General features: G+C 36.9%; 1 protein-coding gene across 1 annotated transcript; it reads left to right on the top strand.

The window, feature by feature from the left end:
- The first annotated feature begins 5,734 nt into the window (after positions 1-5,734).
- Positions 5,735-12,749, top strand: LOC121742023. Its single transcript, XM_042135035.1, has 7 exons — positions 5,735-5,864; positions 5,975-6,093; positions 8,244-8,313; positions 9,381-9,637; positions 9,993-10,106; positions 10,796-10,838; positions 11,878-12,749. Exons 2-7 carry the CDS (start codon positions 5,995-5,997, stop codon positions 12,525-12,527), a joined length of 1,233 nt encoding a protein of 410 aa, XP_041990969.1. The 5' UTR covers positions 5,735-5,864; positions 5,975-5,994; the 3' UTR covers positions 12,528-12,749.
- Positions 12,750-13,180: the final 431 nt, after the last annotated feature.

Consider the following 13,180-nt stretch of genomic DNA (forward strand, 5'->3'; position numbering starts at 1 on the left):
AAAGGAAAGTGTGTCATCTCAGTTGGAACGGAAGGGGTACCTGAAAGTCGCTTCGATTCTCTTGTCTTGTGCTCCTTTTCTTCTCTTCTTGTCGTTGTGAATTGCTCAAGTTAGATTGTTGAACTGATCCAGCTGGCCAAGTGTATGCCCTCTTACCTGCAAATACCAGTGAGTGGATCCAGTGGAAACTCAACTGATCAACTCGACTTAATCCAACTTGAGTGTGCAAACGGAGAGACTCAAAAGCGTTTCAAAACCTTAACCCACAATAATATTAACTAGTATAGGGAAGTAAGGATCGATCCCACAGAGACGATGTGTTTTACATTTGTTGCGGACACAAATGGGGATGGCTGCTGCCACGCTTTACGGGGTGGGTTAAGTTAAACTACTTGACTGGAGAGACTAAACTAACTAAACTGATCCACTTACTAAACGGGACTAAAGCTACTCGATCAACTCATACTTAAATTTCCCGAAATAGCCAAACAGAATAAAAATGGACGACTGCCAGTCACCTGCAAAACGTACGATAAAGTAAAACTTTCCTAACAACTTCATCTTCTTCACAAAATCATGAAAAACAGAACAAAATCAGATCTGAACAATTTCCTAATAACAAAAACTATCATAACAACTTGTAAATTTAAATCTACTCCTAAAAACTAAATTGCACCTACGTAAATAAGAAACTAAACCATGATCATACAGATAACACAAATCAGATACTAGATCTAAAGATCCTAAAACAGCTTATCCATAATTTTCTTCAGAACTAGACAAAAACATAAGTCAAAAAACTCAGATCCAACCAAATCAAACCATAACAAAACACTTGAGCTAAGATATCCATCATAAATCGAAAATCAAAAGTAGATCAGAGAATTCATGCATGGTAAACAGAACATTTCAACGGGAATCGAAATCATAACACTAAATGTCACTGAATCAAAACATCAAGAGTCTGCAACAAAACGTAATGTAAACTGAAAATAGACAAAACCAAAGATAGAAATTGTTTCATCGCCCCTTCTCGAAGCGGAATTACAGAACCAAACGGTTAAAGTGATAAAAACCAACACCAAACCACTACGAAACTAAACTAAGACAGGAACCAAGTGTGTATGCGATGGAATGTAGGAGTTTGGAGTGTTGGGAGCCCCCATTTCAGCCCTAGAAGAGAGCTGAAATCTACTGAGTGTCAAGAACTGGAAGCTCCTCCTTCCTCCTTCTCTATTTTTATTTATAGGAAGGCGTGAGGTCTTGATCCCTAAGGCAACTATCCTCCGAAAAGTCTTTACTGCCCTTCGCCCTTGAGGATTTTTCTTGTGTGACGCTCAATCTTCCAATCGGGTACTCTTGTTGCATGCCATTTGATATACTCTTGGAATAAATAAGATGTTAATTAATTAAATCCTTAGCAGAAATTAATTAATTAATGGACATTTATATCTTAAGGGCGGGAAATAAACAATAAACAAAACGGAAACCCTGATTACTTGTAATTTCAGATTTGGGTGGATAGTGCAATATTACTTCTGTAGTGACTGCTTGTAATATTCCAATATAAGCTTATATTAAATTGTGGGTTCAATTTAATTAGTAAAAAGCTAATTGGGTGATGCCATATCCAAAACCTTTCATAGATCCTTGACTGAGCCCAATATGAACTTAATATAAATAGGAGAATAAATGAGACAGAAAATTTTAATTATTTTTCCCAGAAAATTTCGTCCCTCTCTAATTAATGAAGGAGACGTTTTTTCTTCAGATCTCCTCCGTGAGATTTTTCTATCTTCTTTATTCGAGTCCTAGTACATTGATAAGATCAGCCCACACTTATTTCGGAATACAGTTCGGGAACTAGTTAGAAGATCTGTGGTCTAGTATTGAAGATCATCGTGGAGAAGGCGCAAGCAATCAACAATTCTTTGGAGAATCAAATCGGTAACCCTAAACCGTAGAAATCATGTTTTAGGATTTATATTCTTTAAGCATGAATTATTTGCGTTCTAGCATGTAATTATCTGTTTAACATGTCAATTGATTAACGCATAATCGTTCAAATAGATTAGTATCTGATTTATTTATTTTGTACAAGTCTTCCGCTGCGCAAGGGGCACCAAACCCCATCAGTTAGCAGCTACTGGAGTCGACGTTCTACCATCACATCACTCTCTTCTTCCTCATCTAGGAAGGAGGGAGCTGAATCTTCAAGAATCCTTCATCGTTTGTGTTCTTCTTAAACCCCGAGGGGTCGAAACTTTGGTACTCTGTTTTTAGTTTATCTTTTCTGGATAATTTCTGAATCTTAGCTGTATTTGATGTTTCTCTCTTAGTTAACTCTTGTTACATTTTGTTTGTTGCTCGATCCTTGAATCCGAGTTTGGAATTTTAGGTTTTAGTTGTCAATATTGAAGATCGTTTATGAATGGAGTTTTTAGTGCACGCTGGTTTGGATATGATGTTTTCTGATTTTAGTTTTTCTGCTTAGATTTAGTCTTGTTTTCGCCAGTCAATAGTGTTCTATTCTGAGTTAGATATTAGATCTGCATGATTTAGTTGGTTTATGTTTAGATCTCAGTCTGAAATGTAGTTTGGGATGCATGTTGGTTTGGAGTTGGTGATCTCTGAGTTAGATTATGCTTTGATGATTGTTTGTTGTTCTGTTTTGGATTTCACGTAGTTAAATGTACGTAGATCTAAGTTTTAGTTCATCAACTTGCATAAAATTAGGATAGATACTATAGATCTGTTTTCTTTCCGTTCATTTTGCATGGATCCGTGTTTGATTTGTTCGTTTCATGTTTTATGTTAGGTGCTCTGCTTAGATCTGCCGTAGTTGTTCTAAATTAAGTTGCTTAGCGAAGAAGAAGGTCGTAGTTCGTTAGAGTAGCAGTCCCTGTCATCCCTTTTATTGTTTTCAGTTTTATAGTAGTGCGTTCGGTTGTGTCAGTGGTCCCAAGTTACCTTTTGCAGAAGTACCTTTACATCCATAGTCTAGTTGATCAGTTACTTATGTTCCTTCTTAAGCTTGTCCAGTTTAGTTGATCCGTTTAGTTTAGTGACTTGATCAGTTCAGTTTCTTAGTCTTAAACTTAACCCACTGTAAAGCGTGGCAGCAGCCAAAACTTCCCAATGTCCCAAACACAACTCAACATGCCTCTGTCCCTGAGAGATTCGACCCTTACTTCCCTTTACTAGTCTATAGTATTGTGGGTTAAGGTCTTGAAAGCCTAAGTTTCTTAGTTTGTTCACCCAACGATCAGTTAGTAGCTTACTTGATCCATTAACAGTTTATCTTGATCAAGTGCGTGAACCCTATCTGTTTTAATCTGCATGCGAACTAGAGTCATATCAACTTACAGAGATCTTAGAGCTTTTTCAATGACCATTTTATGTCAAAATTAAAATGCAATTAAATAAAATAACCATCATTTGTTATACTAAAAGTCAAAATACAATTAAATGTAATAATCAATCATTGACCTAAAAAAATATAATAAAATATTGGTAAATAATTATTTTTAAAAATAAAATAAGTAATACTAGTATAATTAAAATACTAACTTAAATTTATAAAAGTAAATGAAAAAACAAGGCGCATGTATTGCATCATGGTTTTGTGACCTGGGTCTAGAAGTGCGTCGGTACGGTATACCGTATCGAGAATGCCTAATACTGATACCATACTGAATTTTTAGTATACCGAAAATTCGGAATGGTTAACTTTTAATACTGTTACCTCACCGTTATTGCGGTATACCGAAGTACGGTACGATACACCTAATACTGTTATGCAAAAAATAAATAAATTTATACATAAAATATTTAAAAGTAGAATTTTTGGTGATTTTTTTCTTTTTATTCTATTTTATATATAAATAATATTAAATATAATATACTAATATTTATATAATATTTCAATATATACCGATTTTTCGGTATACACCAAGGATTCGGTATACTGCGATACCGCGATATAGGAAAATTGATACTGTTATCGTACCGAAAAGTGCGGTATACCGAAAAACCAATGTTTACAGTACTTTTTCGATACAGTAGGTGCGGTATTTCAATATTTTTTTGGTACCCCTGCATGGGTCATGTCACTCCCAATTTCCAACTTTATTATTTTAATATATTCATTTTGTTTTGTCATTACGAAGACCCTTTTGCCCAAGGTTGCCGATGGAGATAATCTTAAAGTTAATCTCATTAGTCTTTCTTTTCAGAAGTAATAATTATTGTGTGCTTTTTATCCAGACTAATTTTATTGGAGCAATGTAGGCATGCACAAACCGACCCGGCGGTTAACCGGCGGTTCGGAACCGCCGGTTCATGAACCGGAACCGGGCCCGGAACCGGCGGGTTGAACCGGCAGAAGGGTCGCAGGGTCGGAAGGGCCGGTTCAGGTTCGGCAATATATTGAACCTGAACCGGCGGTTCGGCGGTTCGAACCGCCGGTTCAAAGGGTCGAACGGCATAGGGTTCGTAGGGGTTCGTAGGGGTTCAAAGTAGGGATTGGTATGAACCGGCGGTTCGCCGGTTTTGGGTGAAAACCGCCGGTTTTGGACGAAAACCGCCGGTTTGAACCGGCGGTTCCGACCGGTTTCCGCCGGTTCCGGAAGCTTTTCAGGCGTAGGGGCTAGGTGAGGTCAGAAACCGGCGGTTTGTGTCGGAAAACCGTGGACCAACCCGCCGGTTTTGTGGAAAAACCGCCGGTTTTGTGGAAAAACCGCCGGTTTTGTGGTTGAACCGCCGGTTCAGGCGGTAAACCGGCGGTTCGGCCGAAAATTTGAAAATTTGAAATTTGAATTTTTTTTTTATTTCTTCCAATTTTACTCCTATAAATACCCCACTTCTCCTTCATAATTGTATTTGTATATACTCTAGTCGATGAAGTATATTTCTCTATATGGCTAAATGAGGGAAACTTTTGACAATTCTACTATAATTGTTGATTGTTAGACGAAACTCAACATTTAAAGTTGAATTGCTAAAGGTGTCCTTAATTTAGTTATGTAGAAAGATCTTCTTCGCCGGTTAAGAGTATATATATAATACACTTATACGTTTAAGAACTTCAACGTCATTTCTTGTCATTTGTAATTAGTTCTTCACTAGTAGTCTCATTTGTATTTAAATTTTGTTTAAGACTTCAAGACCGCCATATGTTTTCAATTTGTAATTGTTGTAACTTGTCACGTGTAATTTGTAAACATGCAATTTCAATAAAATTGCAACTTTAGCCGTATTTTTTTCAATTTTATTTACTCACATTGCATACAAAAACAAACTTGAAAAGTGTAAATTAATTTGATTAAAATTGAAAAGTTGAAAAATGCAAAAAAAAATAAAATAAAATAAAAATTCGTCGAACCGCCGAACCGGCCCGGAACCGGCGGTTCAAGCCGAAAACCGGCGGTTTTGAACCGCCGCGTAACCCGCCGGTTTTTTGAACCTGAACCGGAACCGCCGGGAGCTAGGCGGGCAGGTTCAGGTTCGGCATTTTCTCGACCCTTGAACCGCCGGTTCGGGCCCGGAACCGGCGGTTTACGACCCTTGTGCATGCCTAGAGCAATGCTTTTAAACATCATTTTAAAATACTTAATTTTTTTACTTTGATTTTAGTTTATTCGAACTAAAATTAGAAATATTATCTCTATTTGTCTGCAGGAGTAGCACAGTTAGTTTCGGATGGACGCAATTGCTAGAATGAGCAAGGATCGATCAAGTGGGAGACCTTAGGAGGTGGACTTCAAACAAGATACTGAGTTACTGCCTACCCCTTTGGCGGCCACTCTGATTAAACACCCCTCCTAATATTGCGGGGACGGGACGTGAAGAGCCTAGGGATTGGGGTTTAGTTTTTTTTTATTTTTATTTTTTATTTTACTCTTTTCACTTAACAAACTATCTAAAAGCTAAAACCATTCCACTTAACAAGCTAAAACCATTTGAAACACGACAGGAAATCTGGGTGAATAGTTGATGATGGAAAACAAGGTCAATCTACCGTTCAAGGTTGGTCAATTGGCCGAAGTTAGGTCTTTCGAAGAGGGGTTTCGCGGTGCGTGGTTCCGATGCAAGGTACGGTAAATATGTTCTGGATTTCGTTCTCAAGCACTCATTACTTATTTTCTGTTTTATGTAATTTTTTTTTCTGAAATACATTTAATGTTATGCCGTCTGTTCATGCGAATTTAGAGGGAAAATGATGAAATCATCACGTGCTCAGATTTTCATTGTATATACGTATTTGGCTTTATCAAGCTTTCAAATTGCTGCTCTCAGAAGTTTGTATAGCTTAAAGTATGAGATTAAAAAGGGATAAAAATTTCCATAATCATGTTTTTGGATTTCTTGCCTCTTAAACATCTCGAGCTTCAGTTCAACAGGAATTGTGGGAGAATATTTCAGGGCTATTAGCTATAATCTTCGGGTAGTGATTTAATTGCGGAATAGGTTTAGTTTCTTCTGTATAATCCTGTGTTTCGGACGTATACTCTGACAGGCTTTGTTTTTTGGGCATAATTCGTTCACTACTTTTAATCAGTTACATAAGAGCTTTCACACTTCATCAGGTATTTGCCTTGAGAAGGCTCCTTCTCTGCTTGTGTTACTTGTGTATCTCTTCTCTGTTCAGACTGAGCCTAGGCACATGATGCAGATATTTCTATATAGTCGAATTTGTTTACATGAGTTTTGTCGATTTATTCTTGCTTCTTGTGCTTTCGATTGGGTTTAGAATTCTTTATTTGAAGATTTTCAAACTAGTACGTGGATTGCTTTGGGATACTCCCTCCGTCCGCAAAATGTTGTCCACAATTGACTCAGCACGAGTTTTAAGAAATGTGAAGAAAAGTGAGTGAAAAGAGTTAGTAGAATGTGGGTTCCACATTCATATATTAGTTTTATAATAGAATTTGAGTGTAATGAGTTAGTAGAAAGTGAGATCCATATACCAAAAATGGAAAAAAGCAAAAGTGGACAACATTTCATGGACGAAGGGAACACTTAGGAAAGTGTTTTGGGAAAATATGCTTAGGAATGTACTGGTCATTTATCTCAGTCTTGCACGTAGTTTTTGAAACTTTTGGGGGAAAAGAAGACTTATTTTCTTAAATCTATTATTTTGTTGGGGAGGGCAATGTTGTGTTGTGGTGTGTAGATTTGGTTACAAAGCAAGCCTTGCCTAAGAGGTCATGTTTATTGTTTTAATAGTTGATATTTACATTTTTTATTATTTTCTAATTTTTTAAATTTATGTATACATATATTACTAACACTTTATTAATTAATTTATCGACCGCCATATCACGCCAGATCGATATGCCATATCCCTAGACCTGCCCAAGGTTTAACGAACCGGCGGTTAAAACCGAAACCATAACCGCCGGTTACAGTTCCGAACCGAAACCGTGAGAATTTACCCGAACCTAAATTTTTTGAACCGAAATCGTGCCGGAACCGCGAAAAAGGCGTGAAAACCGTTAAACTAAGCCGGAACCGCAAAAGACCGGCGGTTCGAAACCGTAAAAAACTGCCGGAAAACCGCCGGAAAACCGCCGGTTCTGAACCAAAACCAAAACTGGCGGTTTTGGAACCGTGGGCACCTCTATATATCCATGTGGCTGTTTTTTGGCTTATCCCCCGTAAGCCGCCATACGTCATCCATAACATTGGTTTGTGTCATGTGTTATTGACTTCATTTTATGAGTTTTATTTATATTTTCCACACTTGCTTCCCAAAGGCATATGCCTTAGTGGAACACCTAAGCTTAGGAAACTTAAGACCTTAATGTTGCTTTTGATTGAATCCATAGGGTTCTATCCTAAAACCAATTGATGTTAGGGGAAGTGGTTTATGATACTTATATAGTGGTTTCTGTTCTCTTTTTGCATTGAAGTGTGATATTGTTATAATTATTGTTCCATTTGCCTACACCTCCCCAAACTCTTCAAGGTGAACTTGGAGGGGTGAGTTTTTTTTCCGCTCTGATACCATGATAGACATCCATGGTTTTCCATCCTAAAACTGATTGGTGACAAGAAAAGTGACCCGACTCATATAGTGGTTTTAGTTCTCTTTTTACATTGACATAATATATTGTTATAATTATTTTTGTTCCATTTGCCGATACCGTTTATATTTGATAGCTATGTTCATATATTGTTTGATGATTTTGATCAATTTTGAGCATATTGTACTTACATGGATATTAATATCCTTCTATCAGATTCAGAAGATCTGCAAGAAAAAGGGGATACTTGGACATGCCTTAGAATATATTGACTTCAGCGAGGAGAGTAAGTCTCATAGTTGCCTCTAGTTAATATATGTTCTATGTGGTTTAACATTGTACCTTTTCTACTATATACAATGTTGTTAGGGACGTGGGGCGCTGCAAGGGGATTATGTAAAAATTTGGTGCGCATGGCGATGGGGCGATGGGGCGCGCACTCCATGAATCGAGGCGCACTAACACATTAGAGTTCTTCAATTCCTGATATATTCAAAAAGAATTTGAGTAGAAGAGGGAAGAATTAATTGAGAAGAGGAGAAGAAGAATTGAATAAGGCTGCAATGTTATTATATTTGGAGGATTGAAAAAGTTAACACTCCCTCCGTCCCATGCTAAGTCGTAAATTAAGGATTCAGTAATTAGTATAGTCAAATTAGTATTTTAAGTGTAATAGGAAAACACTTAATAAAGGAACACCTAATTAACTCTAATATCTTAATAAAATAGTCTAATTATTGCTTAAATAGAAATAATGCAAGTAGTTCGTGGTGGGCTGAAAGTAGTACATGCTACTTACTAGGTGGAGAAGCTATGGACTTGTGCAGCTGTTTAATGCAATTGGAAGCAATAGAAAAATCAACAAAAACAGAACTTGTTAAAAGTGTTTGATCAGTTAGTGACATCCATACCATAGTCCATACCTGTGATATATGCACTCCAAGGTTTCTATGTACTCCAGAACATTTGATACAAATAAAAGCTCCAGTAATAAGATATCTAAGTTTTAGTTTTCAAAGTAATTTTGGATCATGCCAAATTACACATGTTGATATAAAAAACAAAAGGCAAAATTAGAGTAGGGGTAAATAATTACACCCATTTGGGATCTGGTGCTCCACAGTCTGCACAAGTTGCATTGGTAGCTTCAGATAATAAACCCTCCAGCCTCGCACGTGCACCTAGTTGACACATTGCATTTTTTATAAGTAAAAGTTTTAGTTGATATGATAAGTGAAACAGGGGAAAAATAGAAAAATGCTCCAATTTCCTTCGACATTTTATATTTGTAGATTCCATTTTCTTACATGTACAAATAACCTCTTTCCATTTGGTTTTTGTTGCTTTCTGCAGAAGTAGACTGGACAAAGCTATATCAGGTGCCCTCTTATTATTCGAGGATCAGAAAAGGGTATTGTGGAGAATTGATGGTGAGGCCACCTTACCCACCTCTATATAATGAGAAGGAAATGCCTCATGTCGCTGAGATCTCAGAAGTCACAGTAATTGCTGGTGATTCTTGGAGGGTGGGTAATTTTGTGGACTGGTGGAGTAGTGACTGTTATTGGTCTGGACATATAACACAATTATTAGGTGATGACAAGGCCCAGGTATTAATCATGGAGACTTATGTTGTAACCAATGTTAGTTAGTCCCAAATCACAATATATTCTGGTTACTGAATGTTCTATTCAAAATTCAATACTAGAACCCAACTACTTTCTATAATTTTTAATCATCTACAAGAAGAAAGGAAATTGAAAAATAAAAAAAATAAAAGGGTATATGGTAGGAATCAATGATAAATAAGGCAAGAGGCAGTTAGCTTTTAGTTATAAGATGTTGCAGTTTAAGATGCAAGGATGAAAACCTTAGTTCTAGCCGAATTTTGAACTGTGTAACGATTATTGTCATGGTACTTAATACTAACCTATTTTCGTTTATGTGCGGTTGCTTTCTCTTCAGATCGAACTGACACCCCCACCTTATGGCGAAGGTTCATCATATGAAGTGCTCTTCAAGGATTTACGTCCATCATTAGACTGGTCTCCTGAACTTGGTTGGACACTACCTACTCAGGTTTGTCATCTCTTCTTTGGATGTTGTCTTTGTTTATCTCAAAAATTCATTCTTGAACTTCTTCTAGAAGTTCATCATATAAGAAATATTCCACTTCCATCATTAGATTGGTCTTCATAACTTGGGTGCTTCCGACTTTCATTCTGTATCAAACTTCTTCTAGAAATTGATATAGATATGCGTTATTATACTTTTTTTTAAAGGACAGAGGTAGTATGTACTTTAATCTAAATTACCAAATCCTGATATGTCTTTCATGTGCTTTTTCATGGAAATTTGGACACAATTTGAAGAAATGAGTTTAGTTTACTTGGCGCAGAACTAGTTTTGGCTGTTTCTATGTAATTATCTACTCACGTTAAGGTTGTTCTAACAGATAAATTTGACAGTAGAGGTCTATGTTAGGAATTTGAGTTGTATAAGCAATTCATTAAGATTTATTTGGAGTGCAATGTCTTCCCTTAGGATGTAGCTTTATGTAGTAAACTGCATAAATATCCATGTTTCTAACTTTCTAATTTGTAGAAGTGTCTGCCATTTGACTTTTAATTTCTCTTTTATTGAAAATTATTAATCATCTAATTGCACCTTCAACATTAAAGGCTTGTACATGTACAGTATGGCCCTACATTCTTGATGTCTTTTTATACTAATACAACAACCTTTTTCATCCTATTCGCAAATTGCAGGAAGGTGACATTTGTTGTCGTGTTGTGAAACCTGTAAACCAAGGTATGAAAAAACAATGAACTATCAGCTAGTTTAAGAATGGAGTCATATTCAATAGGTGTGGGATGTTAATTTGTAGGCATGACCCATGAGCTTAAAATGTTATATGCATGTCTATAATGCCTGATATTTATGCGTAGTGTTCTCATACTTTAGGTCCCAGACTATTATTTTAACCAAACCTTTTCCCCTGACATGAATTTACGGAATAGGGCCATCCTTCTCTTGGTTCGCCGGGTAAGACAATCCTTTATTGTTTAACTGGGAACACTCATCTACGTATTTACTTCTGGAGTAGAGCTACAGATTTAGTATTTCAAGGATTGTGGCATAAGATGATAGGTGTTATATTTGAGTGATGATGGTCAATAGACAAAGTGAAGAACAACAAGTAAGCACTGTGTATAACAGATGAGAATAAACTCACACCTCAGGGGGTTCTGGGAACTACCTGAGCCAATTACAATTCATAATACGGTTATAATGATGAATCTAATCAACGTGACAAGTATATGCATCTATTCTACTCAATCTTGGTTGCTGCAACTTCTTTCGGTTATTGTGTCTAACTGTTACGTTAACTTCCTTTAACTACTCCAGCTCATTAGCTAACTTCAGCTAACTAGCGTGGCTTCTGTTATAACTGCTTCACTTAAGAGTTGGTGTACGTGCTCCTTAAATCCCGCTTTCCTTTCTTTCTTTCTTTCATGTTTCTTCTTACTCTTCTTTCGACCTTCACTGCATGTAACTGTATCATAGAACATTAGGTTGGCTTAGAACTGAATACTAGAAATCATTGTTCTAGATATGTGCGGTGTTTCTGATTGCCATTTGGGATATTGTCTCCTAGCTAATCCAGATTTGTATACTTGAGTTCTGCATGCAAACAATCAACTTGTACTTCTGTTTTAATTTTTAAATTGTGATTCATTACTGGATTAACCGCACATCACATCACATCACATCACCTCTTACTTAACTCCATATGTTTCGTACTCAGAGGCATTCTATTTTTTGATAAGCTGATGTAAAGTCATTGCAGTAATTGATGAGGGAATTCGAGTTGAGGATTTGCATAATACCGGTCAAGAAACTGAGGCCAGTCGTAGGTCAGCTAGTTCGTTGTTCTCTTCTCCAACTTCCTCCAACTCAGCCGTTTCCGACATAGCAAAAGGCAGAACAACTACAGAGAAAAGGACATGTTTGCCGGGGAAGACAATCTCTAAGAAACAGATGCAGAAAACAGAAAGCGCTAGACAGGGAGGTGGTGATAGCCGCACAAGAAAAACAGGACAGCTAGTGGCTGATTCTGGGCAGAAAAGGACGTGCTTGCCGGAGAAGATAATTTGTAAGAATCAAAAGAACAAAAAAGAAAGCCCTAGAGAGGGAGCTGGTGATTGCAGCACAAGTAAAACAGGACAAGTACTGGCTGATTCTGCGCAGAAAAGGGCTGAACTCGCTCTAGAGGGACAGAATCTCGATTATTGCCAGGGAATGAGTGGTCGCCACGTTCTACACTCAAAATGCTCCGACCATGTTGGTGTGGAAGCAGCAATCTTAGACTTGGAGGAATATTTGAACAAGATTAAGTGGTTGAGGAAGCTTATGCAATACGGAACTTCATCGGCTGGTGCTCAGATGCATCATTGGGAATTTGTGGAGCAAGTCAATGCCATTGAAATCCAAAAGTAAATATTGTAGGTTGTTTTGTATTGAATGTATTCCTTGGCAAATATGTTTCCATATATCAGTGGCTCTACCAACTTCATTCGTGATTTTGTTGAGAAATGGCCGTTTCTACATTTAGGTGGTAGTTACATGCTATTAGAGCTATATTTAAAAATTGATAATGCTACTAGATATTTGTCAATCAGTATGTCATTTAGAAATGCACACTGCATGTTCATTTTTGAATTTATTGTATGCATATAACAGGCTAGAAGTGGATAGATAGATAGCTTTATTGTGGAGCGAACGAATAAGGGGTTGCGAATGCGATACGGAGGGTAAGTGTTGCAAGAGGGCTCGGGCAGCCTCTTTTGCCACCCCTCGAAATGAAGTATAGGATAGAAACTTATCATCTGATTTCCGAATATTTTTTTCAGATAAATAGCTTGTTTTTTTTCTTCGAATCAGCGACTACAAGAAAGGTAAACTCAAAGTTGAGAATTTTATCCAAAGTTGGAAGATCATATCTGGTGTGGACTTTATTTATGACATGTTAATGTGGATACACGAATCGCTGAAAAGAATTGTTTTCATTAAAATTTGCACTTACGATTGTTTTCAAATTAATATCTTGCCGTAAAATTAGTTTTATTTTGTCTATCTATTTGGCTATGCTA

The sequence above is a fragment of the Salvia splendens genome, chromosome 7 (genome assembly GCF_004379255.2).
Source record: "Salvia splendens isolate huo1 chromosome 7, SspV2, whole genome shotgun sequence".
In the NCBI taxonomy this organism is placed as follows: domain Eukaryota; kingdom Viridiplantae; phylum Streptophyta; class Magnoliopsida; order Lamiales; family Lamiaceae; genus Salvia; species Salvia splendens.